This window comes from Gossypium raimondii, chromosome 7 (assembly GCF_025698545.1).
Source record: "Gossypium raimondii isolate GPD5lz chromosome 7, ASM2569854v1, whole genome shotgun sequence".
NCBI lineage: Eukaryota > Viridiplantae > Streptophyta > Magnoliopsida > Malvales > Malvaceae > Gossypium > Gossypium raimondii.
Window position 1 is genome coordinate 3,007,767 of NC_068571.1, and position 20,404 is coordinate 3,028,170.

At 30.3% G+C, this 20,404-nt stretch overlaps 1 protein-coding gene across 1 annotated transcript; it reads right to left on the reverse strand.

Annotated features, from left to right (window-relative positions):
• Positions 1-8,492: 8,492 nt before the first annotated feature.
• On the reverse strand, positions 8,493-9,947 carry LOC105767819 (protein LIGHT-DEPENDENT SHORT HYPOCOTYLS 3). Its single transcript, XM_012587388.2, has one exon. The coding sequence runs from the start codon at positions 9,494-9,496 to the stop codon at positions 8,933-8,935; it is 564 nt and encodes a 187-aa protein (XP_012442842.1). The 5' UTR covers positions 9,497-9,947; the 3' UTR covers positions 8,493-8,932.
• Between the last annotated feature and the right edge of the window lie 10,457 nt (positions 9,948-20,404).

Sequence of the window (20,404 nt, forward strand, 5' to 3'; positions counted from 1 at the left end):
TATTGCATTGCATTGGGGTTGAGGCATTTTTGAAAGGAAAAAGCTCTGACAGTTTAATTGCAATTCTAGTGGTTTAACCACATATATCTTGTATCTTGACTGCAATTACTGATGGCTTGTCCACATATTTTTGACAATATATTTGCATATCTGAAGGCTTGTCCATATACATTTCTGGCAGCTTGAATACAATTATTGGTGGCTTGTCCACAATATGGCATGTTTTTGGATGGATGAGTTTTGAGAAACTCTTACTGTGGTGTGTAACGGAGTTAGGTAGGAACTTCTCTGAAAATATTACATTGACATGCTTATGCATATTAAAACTGTGAATCTGTACTGTTTTTATTTTTTGTTTAATTACTGGCTTGAATGCTACGTTTACTATCTTATATTGATTACTTGAGTTATGACTCACACTAAGCTTATTAGCTCACTCTTTAATCTACTGATTTATTTTTCAAATAATCCTCGAGTTTAGGACTTAGACACAACTTTTGAAGGAGCAATTCAAATGCTTTTATATTTAAAATATTTTAAACTTAATTTTAATATTTGTTTTGGGATGATATAAATTTTATTTTGATTGTAGCATAGGTTTTAATTTGCGATTATTTTAATTGCATGACATTAAAAGCGCTTAAATTGGTATTTGAAATGATTATGCATGAAACTTCATTTTTATAAATAAAAAATTGTCAATATCACTCTTTTCTGCTGCAATACTGAAAACTAGTAATTAATTAAATTCAACTTAGTTTTCAAAATAATTAATATTTACAAATGCAATTACTGAAATCAATCACTTTTTGAAATTAACATGTTTTTTTTTTGCGGAATTAAGAGAAACATTCGATTTCACTAGTTATGAACGGATAAGCAAATGGTTTAAAAGTATGTTTGAAATACGAAATTTTAACTAGGCCATTTTGGTGGCCACTGTTGCCTTCAGAATTTGGCCATAATATTCAGGAAAGGTTTGTGAGGCTACACTTCTAGCTAGTAAAGTCTTGGTAAACAGGTCCGCAAGGTTTTCCTTATATGCGACCTTGACTACATTCACGATTCCGTCTGCAACTGCCTCCCTTATGATGTGATACTTTTTATCAACGTGTTTCGTCCTCTTGTGGTTTCTCGTGTAACAACCCGCTTTTAGTGGTGTCAAAAATAGTGGTTTCGGGACCACAATTTTGACAAGTGAGTTATTATTTTAATATTTATCTAATGTTTGCAAGATTGTATTAAGGTCGTATTAAAGTCCGTTAAGAAATTTTAAGGTTTAAATGGTTAATTAGGTAAAAATGACTATATCATAAAAGGTGTAAAAGTTGAATTCTATTAGTTAAAAGAGCTAAATGACTATAGAAAGGAAAAATAATAGACTAAGATAGTAATTATACTATTTAAAGAGTTAGTGGATGTGCATGGACAAGGTTTTATTAAAAAAATTTATTATTAAGGGTGAATTGGTAAATAAAGCTAAAATAAACTATGAAAAATGCTATCATCTTCCCCATTTCTCTTTGGTTTGGCCAAAATCACCATTTTTGAAGGGGGGATCATTCAGTTTCTTCTTTTACCTTGCATGGTATGATTTTGTGTCTCGTTTTTAATGATTTTTATGTTTTTGAGTTCGGTTTAGCTTAATCTAGCTAGCCCAGGGCTTAATTTGCAAAACTATTAAAGGTTGAGGGACTTTCCATAGATTTTTTTGAATGTTTTTTGAAGTTATTTGATAGATTATTAATCTTGGTTGTTAAATAAACATGTTTTATTTAGTGATTTTTGATGAATTTTGAAATAGGGATTAAATTGTTAAAAGTGAAAATCCATGGGTTTAGTTGTGAATTTTTGGTAATAATGGGTTGTTTCAAGGTCTCTTGTAACATTGGTTAACATGGATTTAGGTTAAAATGAGTAAATATTCAAGTTATGAGTTTAAGGATTAAATTGTGAAAAGTTAAAGCATTAGGGTAATTTGATAATTTTATATAAATATGAATTATGGATTAAATTGAATACTAGATGTACTTAATTGAATGAAATTATTTATTTAGATCAAGATAAATCAGAATCAGACTTATATCGAGGAAAGACTAAAGCTTCGGATTAGTGTTCGACTCTACTTTTACAACCCTAGTTATCGAGGTAAGTTCATATGAACTATGACCATATTAATGTTAGTTAAATTGATTATTTGCTATGTTATGTTAATATAAATGGACATGAAATTGTAAATGTATCGACGTATGAATAATTGATGGATAACGAGTCCCGTTTGAACTTTAAGAATTCTTAGGATACAAATGACATGTCATTAGGGATTTCATATTTTGAGTGCTAGTCATGAATGTCCTATCGATGATTGAGGTCCTGCATTTGTTGTGGATTCTCAACAACTCGTGTGAGTAACATCGTATAGCTTACATTTTGACCCATAGCTCGTGTAAGCAAGCCCACTTCACAGCTCGTGTGAGCATTATTGAAAAGGAAATGTTACAGTTATGTGGAAAGACACACTATGTGTATGAGTATTCTCGAGTATCCGATGCAATTCTAGATGATTCAACGAGTAAGAAAAGGAATGTCATGGTAAGTAAGTAAATGAAATGGTTCATAATTTATGAAAAGGCAAATGTAATAAATGATGTGCATATGAAAATCTACTTAGATTATGGTTAAGTTCATATGCATCATGGATGAGCTTACTAACTTGTGAGTTTGATGATGTTGTATAGGCTTATACTAAGCTTATGGCATTGGTAATGATTTTATGATTAATTTATGAATTGTCTTAATGAAATGGTAAGTTATGTTTAAGTTTATATGAGCTTACTAAACACACGTTGCTTACGTAGTTACTTTCCTTTGTTTTATAGATATCCAGATGCTCGATCAATTGGAAGCTCATTGGAGACTTATCACACTATCCAGCAACTATTTTAGTAGTTTTTGAGTACTTTTTCCAAGGATAATAATGGCATGTATAGGATCTTTTGTAATGGTAGTTTATGAATGTGTTAATGGTGATTTGATATGTTCATGCTTGTGAAGTTGATGTTTGAATTTGATGAACTATTAATGCTTGTTTAAGTTAAGTCATTTTGGCCATTCTTAAGTACTTGTATATAAGGCTCTTTTGGTATGTATGTGATGGTTTGGAAATGGTCATTTGTGGTATCATGTAGTGGTTAAATGAACTAGGTTTGTATGCTTAGAATATGACAATATTGACTTGTTTTGGTAAATAATGTTTTGGTATAATTGTGGTGCCTTTGAATGGCATATTGGTTAGATGATTTAGGATGTTTGAAATGGTATGTTAGGTGTGTGTAAATGATGTTTTAAATCCCTTGAATGTATGCCCAAATTGTATGGATGGCTAGGTATGATTTGGCCTTGAAATGGCATGAATTTTGGGTTAATTTTTAGATCACACGGCCTGGCGACACGACCGTGTGTCATTTGAAATTTCTTAGTGTTTTAAGTCAGTGAGTTGCGCGGCCGTGTATGACGACTCAGAGAGTTACACAGCCTGCGACACGACCGTGTGACCCTACTCAGTGAGTTACACGGGAGAGGACACGAGCTGGGACACGGTTGTGTGTCCTTTGTTCGATTGTTACACGGCCTAGCCACACGGTCGTGTGACCCATGTTTTCCAAATTTTTCTCAAATTTTTTGTTTTGTTTCAAATTAGTCTTGAACTGCTTCTAAGTTATTTTTGGGCCTGGAAGGCTCGATTTAGGGACCAAATGCATATGTTTGATTGTATTTAATGTGATTTACTTAAGCAATGTTTAATTATTGTATTGAAATGTATTAAGGTTAAATGTTTTCTTATTGTACTGTAATACTTCGTAACCCTAATCCAGCAACGGAGATGGGTTAGGAGTGTTATATTTAGTGGTATCAGAGCTATGGTTTAGTCGATTATCGGACTGACCGTAGCATGTATGGAGTCTAGAAATACATGTCATTATATAACCTATGATAGTGTGATATTTCCTGACTCAAATTGAACTGTGTTTTCATTTAGATAAAAGATGTCATCCAACCGAGCCAATTTCGATGAGGTTGAGAGTAATGCGCAAGCCTCCATACATGGAGCAACTAGTAGTGGGTCCATAGCTGAGGGCTGGGGAAGCTACTAGGCATCAATGAAATATCGCTCAATATTCTCAACTAGAAGAAGTCGAACTGTTGTGTGTGGAATCGTTTTCAATTCCAATTGAGAGTTTGGGTTGGTTGCTTGTGCAACAAACGTAAAATTAAAGTCTCGAGGACTAAACTTTGTTTCTTCTATAGGGTGATACCGATCGCCTTGTTGTTTACATATTAATTGCAAACTTTGATTGTCTTTTGTTGTTAGTTTATAGACATTGTTAATACTTGTTCTCATCGTTGATTTTGTGATTTTCACTTGTGTTTTTATTTGATTGTAGGAATCATGTAAGGTTTACCTTCGAGGACAATGGAAATTATGGAATTAGTTTTATTGTAACAAGATTTTTAACATTCTTTAGTATGAAATTTTTTCAAATTTGAAACCATATATATTTAAAAATATTCAAAGAAAAAAATACTTTAGTATGATAAACTTGAATCATTAATTAACTTATTTAGGTCCTAAAATTATTATGTTAGAAAATTTTAAAATTTTAACATTCTTTATATATATTTTAAAAAATTTAAAATTTTTAATAAATATAAATTTTAGAATTTTATAAATATTTCGATTTTCTTTTGTAATTTTTGTTGAGGGAGACCAATTTTTTCAAAATTGACAGGGACCAAAGAGGTGTTTACACTAATTTGTTATTCGATTTATTCGAGTTATTCGAATTGTAAAATTTAACTCGACTTGAGCTCAAAACTCAAATCACTTTTTCGAGTTGGCTTAAAAAAATCAAATAACTCAATTCAATTAACTCGAAATTCGATTTTATTTAAAATTTTTTGAATCAAAGAAAGTTTTGCTCACCTGATTAGACCCATTCTCCTTACTTGACCAGCTGAATTTTAACATTGAAAACATTTTTTTTCTTAAATTGGGCAAATTAATTTTACAACTCACATACCTTTAGCACATTACAAGTAGACAACTTCTGCGATTGTTTGGGATGAACACGAGCAATAAACCAAACACCGAGATTCTTTGGGAGAATTATACTTTTTCCTGTTAGCCTCATATACATGGATAAGGATAGGGCTAAATCGTCCTATATGCATTGCGAACATGAGTGTAAACGATAGGGATCAGAGAAATGGCAAAGGAGGGGGCCGGGGGTCGACCTTTGCTTTTGCAGGGGGTGGGGTTCAGACAAATAGCTAGCAATAGCCTGCATAAGTATATATATCACATATAGCTAGGCTTATGGGGAAGGTAAATTTTGGGGCTTACTGTCTTCACCCTTTGGCTTCTAGTGCCTCCATTTTTGTACTGTTTTTACTAAACAATATATTTCTCATGCCTCCCTTTGTTTTTTTGTCTACTTGAAACAAGTCAGGATATTAATCCCTTAAAGTCCAAAGTCCACTAATTATGGTAACATACAAATTGATAATCCATCCATACACGTATTCCACAACACAAATAGTCATAAAATATACACAAAATCGCATCCAACTTTTGCAGAATCGAGGAGTTATATATATTTTATATGTAGGCAGCCATTTATATGGAAAAAAAAAACGTCTCCTGATTTTGATCAAGGAAAACATGCGTAAATTAAATGTCTTTTTTTTTTTTTTAATTTTCAATGGAAAAACCTGTTCGCAGCTGAATTTTGACTTTGATTAGGCAATAAAATCTATTCTCTGCCCCTTTTGTTTTAGAACAATATGATAAACTGGTGTTTCAAATTCCATTATCTACAACTTGTTAGCCGATTCCAAACATTAATATATATATATATATATATGTTATGTATAATATGATTTCAAATATGAATCAAGTGACAGATGTATTAGGGTTCATATATATATATTTATGACCATTAATCAAATTCCAGTCTTTCAACTTGAAAAAAGATTCTTGAAGTTATAATACCATATATACCTTCAATTATTCACCATACTGCATGCACTTGGAGCTAGATAGGTTTTCATCTTGCTTGCAATAGCTGACTTTTCCCAACATGTATTCATCATGAATATGTATATATGAAAGCAAAAGGTTATATATCCATATCCTATATAATTATAATTAGGGTTTATATTTAATCAACCAACATGAACAACTCTTGCCAACATACATGGATATATACATATATCTGCCCAATTGCCTATACACTTTAATTACGTGCATGGTAAAATTTTGTTTTATTTTTATTTCAAATATTTATATTGATAAATTGAAGACGCAAAACCAATCAAGGTGGCATTCAAGGTAGAGCTAGAAAGCATCTTATGAGAATGGGAACTAGAAAACCATATTAGATAGCATAGAACATACATACATACATACATACATTTGAAGATCAGACCTCTTGTAGGAGAACATAAGTATTATTTGTTGATAATAGAGAAATGGGGTCTCTAAATCTAGTTGAATCGATTTCGAATAGAGGAACAAAATGAAAGAAAGTGTTCTTGGTTGCTTATTATGAGCAAGTAATGTCAAAAGAAAAAAAAAGTTAATGGTGACCGACTAAGTAGGCTTTAAATATTTGAATGATCGTAATCTTTCCAACACAATCTTGATAAGCATATATGATGACATCTAAAAGATAATATTTTGTATAACCTTTTTCTCACAAAGGGGTCCCTATTTGTATAATTAAAAACATATGAGGACTAATTGCAACCACAATTAGTAACATCCATATATAGATCACCTCGGCTCTCCCTTAAAGGGAAAAGAAGGTTCTCAAGCATCCATCATAGTAGTATTAGTTTAATACATTTATTGGCTAAAATACTCCCATTAGATGCCCCTTTTTTCTTCGCTCAAGACTTAAGAGGGAATGTCTCAATTATTCTTTAAAGCCAAATGCTAATCATAAAATCCAAAAGGGATAACCCGACCCTTTGACAATCATATATGTTCTGTCGGCCACATTAATCAAGAAAAATTCCCTCGCATAATGGTTCTTGGGTAGATAGGTATGAAATATCGTATGGTGGTAATCAATTAGCCATGGTGCTGAAATTTGATTTACATTTTGCTATTGACTTAATATTAAATGCTTAAATTAAGACTCAACTTTTTATAGCTTGTTCACAGAAGAGGTAAGCCTTTCAAAATGATCAAATAATGGTTAAATCTTCTCAAATGTATCATTTTGAAATGTTTGACCCATGTATAAGCAACCTCTAAAAGGTTAGGTCCTAATTTGAGCATTTAGCATATGTGTGTGTGTGTGTGAGAGAGAGAGAGAGAAAGTCTTAACTCAATTGATATAAGCATTATTGCCGATGCAGAAGGACGTGGGTTCGAGCTAAAATGCAAATTCAACTAAAAAAGATGGTTAAGGGGTAAAGCAAGCCTTAAAAAGGCAAAAAAAAAAGATTGTATAGATGTAAATATATCCAAAAAAAATGAGTTCTTCAAACTATCATATATAGGTTTCAAGAGTAGATGCTATATGAAATGAGAATTCAAAGGAATAGTGATAAATGTGTCTTTTTTTCTTTTTGGCAAGTATAAAGATAGAGATTGCCTAATGCTATATTTCTATTTTTCTCCAATAGGAGTTTAGATTATTCACCATTGATACGATTTGTAAGTATGAGTCCATGAGATTTTTTTTTTTAAAATGCAATCAAAGATTTCAATGTTTGGTGAAGTGAGTTACTCAGTTGATAATGCTGTTGTTATAAAAAGGAGTTGTGTTTGAATACTTTGAGGGTAAATTCCTATGCTTTAGAAGAATTACAGAAGGCTAACTATTCACCTCATGGTATAAAAAATGACATTTCAATGGTGAAAGGCTCATGTGAGTGTTACTAAATTTAAACTGTCTGAATACTTTTGGACCTCCTTTCACACTCTGACCTGACAAATAAGGAAAGTGGACGACGGAAAACTCCACAACTAGAATAGTTAACTATTAAGGTTTCATGTATTTATATTATTAGAAAAAGTATCAGTTCATTTATAAATGAGATTATATGTTAATAATCTCTAAATATATGTATATAAATCATGAAACATTGTCTGCCATATTTTGCTGCACTGAAATGACAGCACCAGTGACTAGCGCCTTGGCGAATCAGCACATCTAATTGACCATTTCCTGGCCACTAACGAACTTTCAACTTGTTAATCACTGAACAAAATAGGGATGAAACCAATGTTTAGATTGTTTTGATGTTTCTTTTTTTATGTTTTTGGTCTTTAATATTATTAACTAATTCCAGACAGTAAAAGCAGTAAAATTAAAGTGACAAGACAATAATAAAAAAAGAGAAAAGAGAAGGGAAGTCAGAGAGAGGGGGTGAAAACACTGACTACCATCTGCAACAAAGACACTAAACAACTATAGTGGTGGCACAAATCTGAGCGGCAATGGCCATTTGCCATAGACAATATGGAGAAACGAAGTGCAAATAGACATGGTTTGGCTGCAAAGTACATGAAAAGCCATGATCGAGCATATTAGCTGCTCACATAAGGTTCAACTTAGGCAACAAACTGCTAGTACAATCACTTCCTAGAATGACCTTTTTTTTTTTTTTGCAGTACTACTAGTAGTCATTACTGAAGAATACTAACACTGTTTGCATCAAAAGTAGATTCAAAGGAATCCCCCCAAAAATCTGTAAAAGCATTACTGAAAGCACAGGAAACTGAAAATTAAAAAAAAAAAAAAAGAACTACCCTAAACATATACTGATATGGCAAAATTAAAGATAAGTAGTACCCCACATAGATCAATCAAGGATGAGAAGCATATGGGGTTTTTTTGCTGATGCATATTGATTGTTTTTAACTAGCACCTGGTGGTGGTGGTGGCACTTGCAGTTGCAGAGATGGGATTTGTTGAGGTGGTGGTCTCTTACGCTTCTTCTTCTCGTAGCTAATCCCTCTTGCTTTCGACTGCAAATCACGAACCTCGCGAAGATAAAGCCTCACAGCTCGTGCACCGAAAGGGTTTGCTTCAGGCTTTCCTCCATTTTCTTCAAAAGCGGCTCGGAGGCGACCGATGAGAGCGTCGAGGCTACCCCAGGCTTGACGGAGAGGGCATGGGCAAGGTGCAGGCGGGTTTGGGTGGCCATAGAAAGGGCAGATTGGGGTGTGGACTTTGGTTTTGCCGAATTGGTCAAGGTAACGAAGGAATTCCAGGACATGAGCTCCACTGCACCTAGACAAGGCAAGTGGAGGTCTATGATTCTTCAGGTACTGCCCAAAGGTATTCCAGTCACGGCGCTTTTGGTTCTCGTAGCGGCTTGAGGTTGAAGAAGACGAAGTGCCACTGTTATGGCTAACGTTCGTAAGGGTGCCCCCGTTTTGGGAGTTGGAAAAGATATCCATTTCTCCAATCGAATCCATGGAAAGTTCACAGTTTTTAATTTATAGCTAGCTACAACAAAGAAGATATGTTTGGATCTTAACTAGGGTTTTGATGATAACAACACTTTTTTCAGTGACCATAAGACAGCCTAATATAGACCTTAAAAAAAAAAAAAAAAAGACAGCAAATCAAAGTCGAGACTGTTGGAAGACAAGTGAAGGAACTGAAAACTTAGTTTTGTTTTTCATTCTTTCAGCTAGCTACCAGATAAGCCCATTTCTTTTTTGGCAGATTTCACTGTCTATATGAAAGCAACACACTCAAGAGGAAAGGGAAAAAAAAACACTAGCGTTTAAGGGCTTAATGAAGAAGGAAAGACTCTGCTTGTGCTAATTATTTCTTTATATCTGACCCAACTTCCATATTTGAGGAGCAAAAAGTCGTAACTTTTAAGTTGAAATGGTAATTTTCTTATGATTTGGCATTAAGTAGAAAAGAAGAGAAGTGGATGAGCTGATGAGATTGATGGGAAGTTGGAAGCAATATACAGCTTTCAGGGTTTTTCATTTAATCTGATTTATCAAATTTTTATTATCCCTGATCTTATTTATGGATAATAAATTAAATATTTTTCCATATTAAAATAAAAGTATTGAAAACTGTTGTTTCGAAATGACCATTCCTTTTTTATTTATTTTTTTAATTTCTTCGACTTGGCCCCATTCTCTCTTTAAAATTGCTCAGAAAACTTCCGGCTATTTATTTTTGAAATGACTAAGAACCTTTTTTATTAACTAATTTTAAAAAAATAAAATATTAGAGGTTGCCCCGAAGAGTTTCAACAAATACCCGCACAACTACTTTCCTATCCGATGTCATCTTAGTTAAACAGTTTGTAATTAAATTACTCTTTTTAGATATGCTATTGATCAAAGTGGAATTCGAAACCGCTAAAATAATCGAGAGAGATGTGTGAGTTTTTGCATTTTGGGTTTTAATAATAAAAATGTTAGGCGAGATGAAGATATAAAATTTTATTTTAGATCATGTTTGCTGTTTTCAATGAGCATTTATTTTAAATTTATACATTATACTAAAATCAAATGTATACTTCTTCTAGTAATTACTTGATTGGTTTTCCCTTTTCCAAATAAAAAATAAGCCTCTGAAAATACTTTTATTTTCATTTTTGAAAATTATTTTTTATTTTTAAAGTCTCTGAAAAAACACGTGACATCAGACCAATCATTAGATAATAGGAATACTCGCCAGATTGTCGGGGGTCATTTTTATGATAAAACAAATGTTGTCGACCGTCCACGAATAAAATGATAATTGCAAGACCCTCTCTTTATTATTGATAATTTTTTTATTTTTTACTTCCATTTCTTTAATCGTAGTACAGTAGTTTAGACCTTGAAAAGTTAGTACTTTTATGTTATAAAGTATTTGTGGTATGACTAGATACTGTAAAACCTAATTTCCATTATTTAATTGCTGCAAATATTAACATATGTCAGCATGAAATATTCTAACGACTATTCTCATTATCCAACAATTGGTATGATGTCACATGTTGCCATTTGATTGGTTTACCGGTTTAAAAACGAAAATCTTTAGCGGAGGGGCTTAATTGATTTTTTAAATAAAAGACAACGACAAAATTGGGTGGAAATTAGATCGAGGAACTTAATTGATTTTTTTTTTCTTAAAGGCTTTTTATACCTATAAATTTTCTTTTTACAAAGTAACAAATATTAATACTAGAGAATTAATTTTACAAATTAAGAATAAATTCTATAATAAAAATATAAGAATATATTCAATTTTTATTTTTATTATTTTAGTAAATTCTATAATAAAAATATAAGAATATATTCAAAATTTATTTTTATTATTTTAGGCAATAAAAGGATAAATAAAATGCTTGAATATCAATTTACGAGTATTATCAGAGAATTGGTTGGGCCTTAGGAGTAAATTGGTCCAAAAGCAAATTGACATAAAATCCACCAACATAACCTCAACTGTAAGGCAAAATTTAGTATGTCTCTTCTATAAGTTGACAACTTGTAGAATGCATACCACGAAACCAGAAAATATTTTTAGTGGACCGAAATTAATTATAATTTTTACGATAGAAAAAATATAATTTCATCATTTTAATATTCTATATTTTTGTAATATTTAAAGAATTAAATTATTTTTTTATATTTTTAAGAGGGCAAAATAAAATTTTATCTTTTTTTTAAATTTAAATTTTTAAAAATTTTAAAAGAACTAAATTTAGGGGACGGCCCCAGCCTCTAGCAACCCTAGTTTTGCCATACATACTTGAAAACCCCACCTCTTTGAAGGGAAAAAATTAGGAATGTACAAATCAAATCAAAATAAGAGAGAAATGTGTTTTTATGTTCTTCATATAATTATAATTTTTATTTTATTTTTTAAATTTTAAAATCCAGGTTAATTGTTAATTCCATTAAAGTTATTTTTGTTAAATTCGTTAGTGTGACATTTTTAAATAAAAAAAATATTCAACAGTCATGTAACAAAAAAAAACATTGCAATGAACTTAAATTTAATATAAGAATGTTAACACGGTTAATAAATCCAAAAATAGAATCAAATTTCTTGAAATAAAAGTGTTGGGTCCAAATTGATATTTGAAGGTTGATACGAACAGTGCTAGAAGCAATATTAAGAGTAGTCTCAACTGCTTCAGCCACTAGTAATAAAAATAAAGAACACTAAAGATGTTTATATAGTTCAGTTTCCATATATCTACGGGGCCTTGTCCAGAGAGAATATTCACTATCTTAGCACCTTGTACAACAAGTGTTTTCAAGCTCTAACTCCACTCACAAAAATGTCCCTTACTGAACAAATTAAATTGCTCTCCCTCAATACAAAACCTATACAGTCCCCACCATATATAAGTGAATGAGACTTGACAACATACTAAATCTATTACAACCAATTATCCCTTAAGCAAGATAAAAATACACAAATAATATCTTCTAAACAACATAAGATAAGACTTGAATCAACTAGATATCGTTCCTTCTATGGCTTGATTCAATCTGATCCATAAGTTAACGGATGATGATTACTTCGATCCAATCCAAATAAATCTCTAAAAAGTCTCTTCCTAAGTGAAGTTAAGGCTTGACATAAAAAGTGAATGAAGTAGGTAATCAACTTTAGCCTAAAAACTTATTACCAGTAATAATTTTTATCAGTAAAAAGTGAAAAAGCCTAATCCTTTATACTTGGTAGAAATCTATTGTCTAAACTATAACTAATTATTAAATAGTTTTGAGACTATTAATTAAAATATATCATTTTCTTTAAGAGGTACAAGTATAATTTATTCAGACTTGAATTTGATTTTTATTTTATTATTAAATTAAAATTTTATTGGTAATTAAAATATGTTATTTAAATACTAATTATGTTTTAATTTGATGGTGTACATAGTAATTATGTCTATTTTATGTTTTAAGTATCAATTGTAGACATTCATTCAAAAAAAAGATAACAAAAAATAAAACTATCAAATATGCAATTATTGCTTGCTTTAAGAGCTATTGATACAAAGTTTAGGGTAATATGGTTTATACTATGGTTAACGTGTCGAGAGTCATTGAGTGGAGGTTTGGAGAGAATGAGTGATCTAGTCTTTTCGTGGGAGGAGTGGTCCTTTTATAAGTGAAAGCCTAGAGATAATGTAATTGGGTTGTAAGTTCTGAAACGATACTTGCAAGCAAAAACAAGCAATGATAGAAGCAATACCAACAGCTTCAAGCACTGATGACAAACAAAACAGAAAAAAAATGAACTCACGATATGTTTACATTATTTAGTTTTCCTACATTTGTGAGGCCTTATCAGGGAAACAATCCACCATCTTGTACAACAAGTAATTACGACTTTTAACACTCACCAAATTAGATTCATCACTTTTACACCTAAGAGCTAGATCACTCGCCTCTAAGTTTTCCCCCCTAAAAACTTAGGATAAAAACCAAGTAACACACTTGATTTTGCACGTTAATGCACTAAAAGAGATGTTCCTCAATGAACAAGAATAAGTGCTCTCAAATCAATACCTCACCTATACAAGTTTCCTCAATTTATAAAGAATCGAAAGTTGCTAACATACTAGATCAATTACATCAATCTCCACAATAAAACAAGAAGATAATCAACATGTGGAATATCTTCAATGAGTACAATATAAGTCTTGATTGTTTACGATATGCTTCGTTGTTAACCCAATCCGATCCAATCTCCTCAAATTAGGGAAGTCGATTTCCTAGATCCGGTCCAAACCAATCTTCGAGATATGTTGCTATAAATAGTTTGAATATCACGGATGGGCTTGCACACGTCTAAAGAATCAAATCGCAAAGGTTTTGTTACCAACATTTGCCAACACTAAATATGAAAAGTTTATAAGTTGAGCAGTGCCAGACACCAATGAGCACGGCTCTTTGGCACTGCTCATAAACTACCTTAACATCGGCCTTAGCAAATAATAGTCTTACTTTATAAACTAATAAGTAGAGTTATGGGTGATGTGACCGCTTGGGAAAGGTCACATGGTAAGTGATTGGTGGCAAGAGGCCATGATGCTTGGAATGTTGTGGACATGACAAGGGAGGCATCTGTCAAATATTTAGGTAAAATATGGGTGATTCTCTAGATGGATGAGCCTTTTCATTGGTGAACTCCTAAATTCAATTAACGTCAAATATGGTGCAAGATTGGCGAGATGTTGGAATAACAATATTTTTCTTTTAAATATCAAGTTTTTGTTTGTAATAGATTTGAAGTAAATTTAAATAAAAAATATTGAATATCTGATGTCTAAACACACACCAATTTGGTCCGTACAAACTAAAATATTTGCATCCATTTTATTTATATGTATATTTTTTATTTGAATCCAATTTCACTGATTAGTTAACATATTTTGGGGTAACTAAGGTGTAAGATTTCAAAAATTCAATGGCACTAATAATAGTATTCGAAAAATAAATGGTAAATCTTCTCAAAAGTAAAATTTTAATAATTGAATATTAATAGTAAAGTCAAAATTTTACAATGGAAGAGAAATAATGAATAGTGAAATTTTAGTAGATTAAATTGAAAATTTTGTGAAAGATAGATTAGAAGTGCAAATTTACTATTTAAAAAAAGGCAAAATTTCAAGAAATATTTATTTGAATGTGACATGAATATGACTTGATATGTGGAGTCGAAAAGTTGAGATATGGACTAGATTGAAAAGTGGTGAAAAGTATGAGGACTAGAGTGTAATTTTACCTTTTGTAAGAGAAGGGTTTAATTACAATTATACCATGAATAAATAATATCTACATAAGTAATAATTACTTAGTACACATAAGTATGTCATGTGTCAAAACAAATGAGTGATGGAAATGGGTAAAATGACCGTTTTACCCTTATGTCTTAAATATGAAAAAGATATCTTAAAGGGAATTTTGGTCATTTTGTCATTAAATATTATTTTTGGATTTTAAATTGTAAAAAAGATATTTTGATGGGAGAAATTATAACCATTGGATTAAAATCATGTGATTAAATGTGAACCATTTAATTAATTAATTATTACATAAAAAAGTTTAGATATATGAAGAGAAATTATTCTCTTCTATAAAAACCCCAACATGGGGTGCAGGGAGGGAGGATAGAGAAGAAAAAATTTTCCATTTATTTCAATTTGGTCCATTTCTTATTCAAGCATATTTCTAACCTAAAATTCTTTGAACTTAAAGTGAGATATCACATCCAATTCTAATTCAAGAGTGTCCTTTCATATGAAACCAACCATGAAGGCTTGAAGATGAAGATGGAAGTGGGAGAAAGAATGGATAAGTTATTCCAATTATTATGTTATTTTATTTGAATATATAATTTGATGTGAAATTGTAAGAATTGAGTGTGTATAAGCATTTTCTATGTTCTAACTGATGAAAGTATTATGTTCATGTATGATGTGAATGGTTAATGATTTTATGAATAATTTGGTGGATGATTTTAAGTGATTAATTTGATAAAAACTTAAATACGGACTATATTGAAAATTATGTAAAATTTCAAAATCAAGGAATTAAATAGAGAAGTTAAAATTTGGATTTTTATGATAAAACTATAAGAATATGATATCTAAAGTATTGGGAAAAATGTACTTAAATTACCATGTTTTAAATTAAAAGGACTGAAATGTAAAGATTTCAAAACATGAGTTTTTAGGACTGATTCATATGATTTGATAATTTGTGGAAATTTTGACAATTTTTAGTTGTAGGGACTAAATTGTAAATTTTGAAAATTTTAGAAAAGGGATTATTTTGCAAAAATTGTGCAAACTAGGATTTAGGACTGAACTTTAAAATAAGAATATCTTATTTTTAGGGACTGAATTGTAAAAGTGTGTAAATTTGGGACTTTAGAGACTAAATTGTAAAAGCTGTAAAATTTGAATTTCGGGGATGGTTTTGTAAAATTGTAGAATCTAAGGTATAGGGCTTTTAGTAAATTTTGATACATTTAAGTATCAAATATTTCATGAAATCAAATCATATAAATTTGAAATTAATAAGTTAGATTAGTTATGATTTGAATATGATTTGGAATATTTGTTTAAGTTGTGTATATGAATTTATGAAGAATTAATGAGAGTAATTAAAATTAAATCTTAAGACTATGAAACAAGCTCGGATGGTGGATATAAGTATAAATTTTGATATCAAACAAAAAAATGAATTTTTAAAGGTTGAAATTGAGTCCAATAATAGTATATTAACTATCTGGTATTTCTTATCTGGATTTGTTATCAGATTGAGTAAAGAGCGTTACAAAGAGAGCATAACTCTAAAGTTTTTTTATTTTAAAACAGCAACCTTAAAAACAAAAATGATCATAAGTAACTCTAACAGCGTCATTGAAATGTGTTGCCTTTATTTCTTCAAGTGGTTGCTAAAAGATTAGAATCCTAGGCTATCTTAGTGCCGACCACATTATTTTATTCTCTGTATATATTTGAAGCATATCTCTCATTCTTATGTACACATCTCTTTATTGGTTCAAATAAGAGAAAATGGTATATATCTTCTCCTTGATTTTGAAACATTTTAATAGTTCTAGCGTTGTCACTCTCCACATTTAGTTTTTGGTATCATTTATCCTATGTTATCAAAAGTCCATCATGTATTACCCATTGCCTAGCTTGCATTGTACTACAGGGTCTTGTGTTCCTTGTATATCCAATAATCCAAATAGCATTTGAGTCTCGTAGGACACCCCCTACTAATGATCTCAAGGGATAAGTCCTCTTTCATCATATGTATTGAGCTTTAGCCATCCTTGGTTAGGTGGCTTCCATCCTATTTGCTTTATCCCCTTTGGTTTTCATTTCTTAGTGTTGAAGTCATTAGAACATATATATTGCACCCAATGTATAACTTTTTGTTGCTTAGTAATCGGCCCTTGCACCCTAAAGCATTCAGCCAACAACAAGACATTCAGCCTTCACAACTTGAATTATCACAAACTAGCCCCCAAACTCGAGCGTTCGGTACTAACCCTCAGAAACAGAGATTCCCAACTCACTTAAATAGCTGGAGGAATGTGCACCTCATGAACCTCACCTAAAAGAACCATACAAAAGAATCAATCAACATCCACAACCACAACTGCTTCAATAAAACCCGAAAACAATGCCCTCAACAAACGAACGGATACTACTTATAATAACAAAAGAAAAGTACGATTGACACCAAAATTCCCTTACCACACACGACCAATAACGAATCTAGAATAATTACGACAGTAACCAGAGGTTTGAATAGTAATAAGACAGTAGATAGCAATGGCAAAAGAGAAAAATAAAGAAAGAAAGAGGTTGTTAGGAAAGAAAGTAAAGATGAAAATTGGAAAAAGAAAAGAATATCAAAAGGGAAATGATAGAAGAATTTTTAGAAACAACAGGAAAACTTTTGAGAAATTTTAGGAGATAATCCCTCAAATTTTTTTAAAATAAAAAACAAGTGCTATCCTAATCAGATTCTCCCAATGTTAAATTCATCTCACTCTCTGACAGCATAAATGACACAACAAGGGAAGAGCAAAAATAATTCAACTTTGCACACACAAGATTCAAACTTGGAACCTACAGATAAGTTAATGTCTTACCACTGAACCAACAAACTCATTCTTATTCACAATTAAACAAAAATTATAGATAAGCTAGCTGTGACTAGCCAGATATAGGGACAAAAATAACCAAAATTCAAGGGAAATGAATTAAACACAAGACCTCAAGCTTATATCCAAAACACCTAACCATTGAACCAAATCAATTTACTTTATACAAGTTTAACAATTCAAAATACTAAGAACTTGGGGCATTACATGTTCTGGCAAGGGTGGATCCTCAAGTAGATCATGATTTTTGCCGCAACTCCTATAACATCTTCATATGGTTGAACATCTAGATCAGGGTTGGTAGGAAGTTGATCCTTTTAAATAGTGTCTTTGGAAGTCATCTCTCTACATCTTCTCAGTCTGAGGATTCATAAAGCACAAGATTGACTGACAGCCTTTCAACAACTTGGGTTGTTTCTTCAGAAGCAGTGCCAATAGCAGCACCAATTGCTTCTATATTTGCAATTGAATGAACTAACACGCATTTACACAAGGTAATACTTGAATTTGGGATTTTGAAAATTCCCCGAACCTCAACCATGCCATGAAGCCAAGGTCTCGTTAACATTTTTTTAGTTGCATTTTATTTTATTATTTTAAATAAATAAAACCGAAATATATATACTTATTATAATTTCTTTTTTATTATTCAAATTAATTATCATACTAATCTTGATTTTTTTTTTAGTTTTTCAAATTGATCTATTATAGCTACAAATTTTATATGTTGTATGCCTTTTGGTTTTTAATTTAAAATTTTATTTGGTGTATCAAAACTAATTTTACAATGTTATTTACATAATTTATAGGATAAATTAGTTTTGTAGGCTTTTTTTTTTTAATTAGTCCTCTAGGCCATTTTTTTTATTTAAGAAAATAGGTTGATTTTAGGAGAGGGAAATGGAAAGCGCGGGTAGCTAAATATGTTTTCCCTTTAAGTTGCAATTTTAAACTTTTTTGATACAGTTAGTTTCTTTGGTCAAATGGTTAAATGCTAGTAATTTTGTCCTTAATTAAGTCCTAGGTTTTATTCCTCTCCCACTCACAGTAGTATTTTCTTTTTACTTCATGTTGCTTTAAGCTTTATTATTATTTTTAATTAATATTTTTAACATATTAACGTTCTTAGTTAAATGGAAAAATAAAATAATTTCATTCTTAAGACCTGTGTTCAATTCCTTTTCTAAACACATTTGTAATTTTATTTTTTAATTAATAACTCTTTTATTCATAAAATCAAATAATTATTACAAATATGATTATTTTAGTAAATATATTTTTATATGTGTGATATTTATTTTTCAGTCCATATTATGAGTGTAGTAAAATTTAATATTATATATTTTTGTATGTGTATTTAAAATATTTCACATATACACATAATGATATTTGAAATAACTAATTGAAATATTTAGCTTATAAAAATATTTTAAATATCATACCCATAATGTAGATAAAAACAATGACATTTTAAATATTTTACATATAAAAATAATAATTATATTTGAAATAATTGTTTCATTTTATAATATTAGAAATTACCATGCCCACAATATACATGGAGAAAATAAATATTTGACATATAAATATTATATATATCAAAATATATCAAAAATTTAGTTGATATTTATATTATATATAAAGGAGTTATTAATTTCAAATATTTTTAACATAATGATATATGTAAAATATATATTTTATTATATAATTACATATTTATTATTTGATTTTATGAATAAATGAGTTATTAATTAAAAATATTTTAAAAGATGAATTAAAATAAAAAATTGAAAACAATATATTTAATAATTAAAAATTAAAAAGCTTGAAACAGCAAAAATTACAAATTAAAAATAATATCCATTTAACTAAGGAAGTAGATATATTAAAAATATTAATTAAAAAACTTAAAATAACATGAAATAAAAAAAATACTAACATGAGTGAAAGAGGAATCGAACCTAAGACGTAAAGACAAAACCACTAGTATTACTATTTAACCATCTAACTAAAAAATACCAATTACATTAAAAAAAGTCAAAAATTACAACTTAAAGGTAAAGCGGATTCAGCTGGGCACGCTTTCACACATACTCTCTAAAAATGGTCTATTTCTTTAAATTAAAAAAACGGCTTAAAAGCTTAATTTAAAAAAATCAGATTTTAAGCCTAATTTATAAATAAAGAATATGAATTTATATTTTATTTAAAATTAATTATAAGAATTATTAACATATCCCCTACATAACTTACTTTTGCGAATTTCCCCACCCACCAAATATATTTTAAAATTAGGGTTTGGTTTCTGTATTTTCGAACCTAATTCGACCGACTTAAATAAATATCATAAAACATATCATGTGGCAGTGTACATAAATCGATTTTGGATGTGATTGCAAATGGACCCAAACATATTGCATCACATTGCAAACGTCACAATGTTGAATACCACATATAATGTTCATCAACTACTACTCAATATATAATATAATAGGTGGACTAGGAAAGTTTATGAATTTTTTTTCTTTAAAAATAATTTTTGAAACATGAAAGTTTTGATATTTTTTAGTGTTTGAATGATTTTATGTAAAATATTTTGTGTTATTTGAAATTAACGAAATTATTCTTTGAACTACCCATAGCCCCTCTTCAACCCATAAATAGGAGGATAATGCGCTCAAAACCCACGTCCAATATTCATGTCAATCGAG